Source organism: Panicum virgatum, chromosome 5N (assembly GCF_016808335.1).
Source record: "Panicum virgatum strain AP13 chromosome 5N, P.virgatum_v5, whole genome shotgun sequence".
NCBI classification, from domain to species: domain Eukaryota; kingdom Viridiplantae; phylum Streptophyta; class Magnoliopsida; order Poales; family Poaceae; genus Panicum; species Panicum virgatum.
Window position 1 is genome coordinate 37,381,852 of NC_053149.1, and position 3,791 is coordinate 37,385,642.

The 3,791-nt window shown below is 60.4% G+C and overlaps 1 protein-coding gene across 1 annotated transcript; it reads right to left on the reverse strand.

Annotated features, from left to right (window-relative positions):
* Nucleotides 1–424: 424 nt before the first annotated feature.
* LOC120671982 (mitogen-activated protein kinase kinase kinase 18-like) lies at nt 425–2,445 on the reverse strand. Its single transcript, XM_039952261.1, has one exon. The coding sequence runs from the start codon at nt 2,366–2,368 to the stop codon at nt 911–913; it is 1,458 nt and encodes a 485-aa protein (XP_039808195.1). The 5' UTR covers nt 2,369–2,445; the 3' UTR covers nt 425–910.
* Nucleotides 2,446–3,791: the final 1,346 nt, after the last annotated feature.

The following is a 3,791-nucleotide window of genomic DNA, read 5'->3' on the forward strand; positions in this document are numbered from 1 at the left end:
ATAGCCTGCGTGCTGGCGAAATGACTTGAAGGGTGACCGGCAATTAATGCAGCAGCATATGTCATCCTTCCAGCAGCACAACATGCAGTCAATGACCGTGTTCCGCTAGTGCATCAGCCTCCAGCCCTACAATATTTTTCTCCGCTGGTGCACCAGCCTCCAGCCCTACCGTATTTTTCTCTCACATTACTCTAGCACTAGTCTCCAGCCACCAGCCAGTTAATCGTGTTTTTCTCTCACACCACTCCAGCTCCAGCCTGCCGAACACGGTGAATGTGTGCATAGCCCAGCAACAGAGAACTAATGGGAGTGCCGCGCGCTGCTATCCGCCCGCCTCGAGTGGCCGTTTTACCGGACGCCTGCTGCACACACTCTCTCTCCTCTCTCCACCGGCAGGAATTCAGCTAGCTCGCAGCCAATCATAATACTTGCTCTATCATATACTAACTAAGAGCCGTTCCAATGCAAAATATCTTAGGTGGTGTCTTAGAGGAGAGAGGGCAATAACACATGGTGTGCATAGGGAGTTCCCCTAAACATGCTCCAAACCACCAAAATGCCCCTATTAATAGCCTAAGACACTACCACAACACACCCACTAGGAGTGCCCCAACCAACGGTGGTTAGTTCCATCAGGTTGCTTAAACCCATCTGTCATCAGAACTTCTCAGCGTCCGTTTACCCGGTTGTTCCATCCGGTGCGTATCGAATCCGTCCTGATGGGGATGGCCACTGAGACTGGGATCCCCCCGTTACGACTGCGACGTACCCACGCACGCACGCCATGACGGAGGCGTAAGCCGTAAGCCGGCACGTGACGAAAGGGACGCTAGCTGACTAGCTCCCACACCCAAAAGCTGTACAGGTACAGCACCGAACGCCTGCCGCCAGCTCGGACCACGAAAGCTAACTAACCACCTCTGTTCGCTGTTATTACTACTGATGATTGCCGAATCGCTACTGGAGCACTCGCTGTTACTGGCTTACTGCCGCTAATCGCGTGGTTACAGTTAGAGTTACAGTGGCGCAAGTTCGCCACGCCGCCCGCGGCGTCATCACCGACGCCGGCGCTCGCCTCGGACGCTTCCGCTCCGCTGCCTGCCGCGGCGTCCGCTTCGGATCCTCCTGATGACGCCGCCGCAGCGCCGTCGTTCCTGCTGCTGCTGGTGGTGACGGTGATCCAGGTCTCGCCGCTCCAGGTCCAGTCGTCGGCGTCGCCAGCCAGCGCGCCGACGCGGTAGGCCGCCGTCGTGCCGGTGCCAGCTGTCAACGCGTCGGAGCCCGAGCAGTTTTCGTCGTCGTCGACATCCTCCTCCTCCTCCTCCCAGAAGCCCTGTGGGTTGTCGAGGACGCTCTTGGGCGACACCCACCGCGCGGGCGGCGCGGCGGTGTCCGCGGCCGCGGCCGCCTCGCAGCAGCTGGCGGACGCGACGAACGGGTGCGCCAGCAGCTGCTCGGCCGTCCACCGCGCGGCGGGGTCCCTGACAAGGCACCGGGACAGGAAGTCCTTCCCGTCGCGCGACAGCCACGCGGGCGCCCGCGGGACCTCGCCGTACCACGCCACGTGACGGAGCGCCGCCACGGGGTCCGCGATCCACCGCCACGGCGCCGCGCCCGTGGCCATCTCGATCACCGTGCACCCCAGCGCCCAGACGTCCGCCGCAGCGCCCTGCGCCTCGCCACGCGCCGCCTCCGGCGACATGAACGCCGGCGTGCCGCCCCTGAAGGCGCCCTCCGCCGCGGCCCAGCGCGCGCACCCGAAGTCGGCCAGCATGGCGCGCCCGTCGCCGCCCAGGAGCACGTTCCGGGCCTTGACGTCGCAGTGCGCCACGCCGGCGGCGTGCACGTAGGCCAGCCCGCGGAGGACGTCCCGCGCGCGCCACCGGATCACGGCCTCGTCGCACCGCCCGCCGCGCCGCTTGATCTCGTCGGCCAGCGACCCGCCCGGCGCGTACTCCAGGAACAGGTCCATGGACGCCGCCCCTCCGCCGCCGTCCGAGGACACCGCGGAGCCCAGGCAGGACACCACGTAGGGGGAGCTCAGCGCAGAGAGCACGCTCTGCTCGTGCCGGAGCGCGCCGGCACGCGCCATCTCCACGGACTTCACCGCGAACACCTGGCCTGTGCGCCGGTCGGTGGCGATCGACACCGTCGCCGACGCGCCGCGGCCGATCACCGGCCCTCGCCCCCACTCCCCGATCACCCCCATTCTCGTCCGCCGCCGCAGCGAGAATGGGGAGCCCAGGCTTCGATTTCTCGCCTCTCTTGTTGCTTTCTTGTTCTTTGTTGTTGTTGCCTCTGCTGTTTTGCATTGCCTGCCTTGGTGTATATGCTGCGCGGTATATATACAGGAGCACGACATCGGCATTGGGATGCGGTTGAGTGTGGGCTGGCCAACCAAAGCAACAAGGCAAGGAAACGAAGATAGAGAGAATCCAACCCTTGAGAAGCTGGACGGCGTGCTTGTCACCGTGGACTGGGAGCTGCGGTTTCCCTATTGTTTCCTGCAGGCTCTTTCCTCTGACATGTCTGATCACTGCCCCCTGCACCTCACGCTGAACGTAGCTTTCAGTTCCAAGCGCCGGTTCCACTTTGAGAATTTTTGGCTCAAGATACCGGGTTACCTGGACACGGTTGAGCGTGGTTGGCGTTGCCCAGACAACATCACTGATCCTTTCCAGCGCGTGGATCTGCTCCCGAAGAACACAGCCAGGGAACTCCAAAGCTGGAGCCAACGACGCATTGGGCAGATCAAGCTGCAGCTTCTTGTAGCCAAGGAGCTGGTCCTCAGGTTCGATTGCGCGCAGGATCGGCGACAACTCTCCAGCGAGGAACACCAATTAAGGAAAGAGCTGAAGTGCAAGTGCCTTGGGCTAGCCTCCTTGGAGCGGACTATCGCGAGACTGCGCTCCAGAATCACATACCTTCGTGAGGGTGATGCCAACACAAAGCTGTTCCACCTGCAAGCAAGCCACAGAACCAAGAGGAAGTTCATCGCGAAGCTCGAGGATGATTCCGGATTGGCAACCTCACACGATGAGAAGGCTGACATGCTGTTTCGCCATTTTTCCGGGATTTTAGGTGTGGATCCACAACGTTGTGCCACACTGAATCTTCAGGATTTAGGAATCCAGCCGGCCAATCTCGACCACTTAGAGTACCCCTTCTCCGAGGAGGAGGTTTGGCAGACGATCAAGTCTCTACCGGCCGACAAGTCGCCGGGGCCTAATGGGTTCACCGCAGAATTCTACAAATCTGCTTGGCCTATCATCAAGACCGACATACTGGCTACGTTCGGAGCTTTCTACCTCACCAACAGGACGCAACTGCAGCGGCTGAATGGGGCCCTGATCACTCTTCTGCCAAAGTGCCAAGACCCGAAGCAGCCAAGTGACTACCGGCCAATTAGCTTGATCCACAGTTTCGCTAAATTGGCCGCCAAGTGCCTGGCCAACAGATTGGCACCTGAGCTAGACAATCTGGTGGGGGTTAACCAGAGTGCTTTCATCAAGAGGCGTTCCATTCATGACAACTTCAAATTCGTGGAACAAGCGGCACGATTGCTGCACAGGAAGCGGAAGCCGACCCTTTTGTTGAAGCTTGACATCTCCAAGGCGTTCGACACCGTGTCATGGCCATTCCTGCTGCAGGTTCTGCAATGTTTGGGATTTGGCACACGTTGGAGAGACTGGATCGCCTCCCTCGTCTCAACTGCTTCGACAAGAGTCATACTAAATGGCGATCCAGGGAGGCTGATTTGCAATGCGAGGGGTTTGCGGCAAGGCGATCCG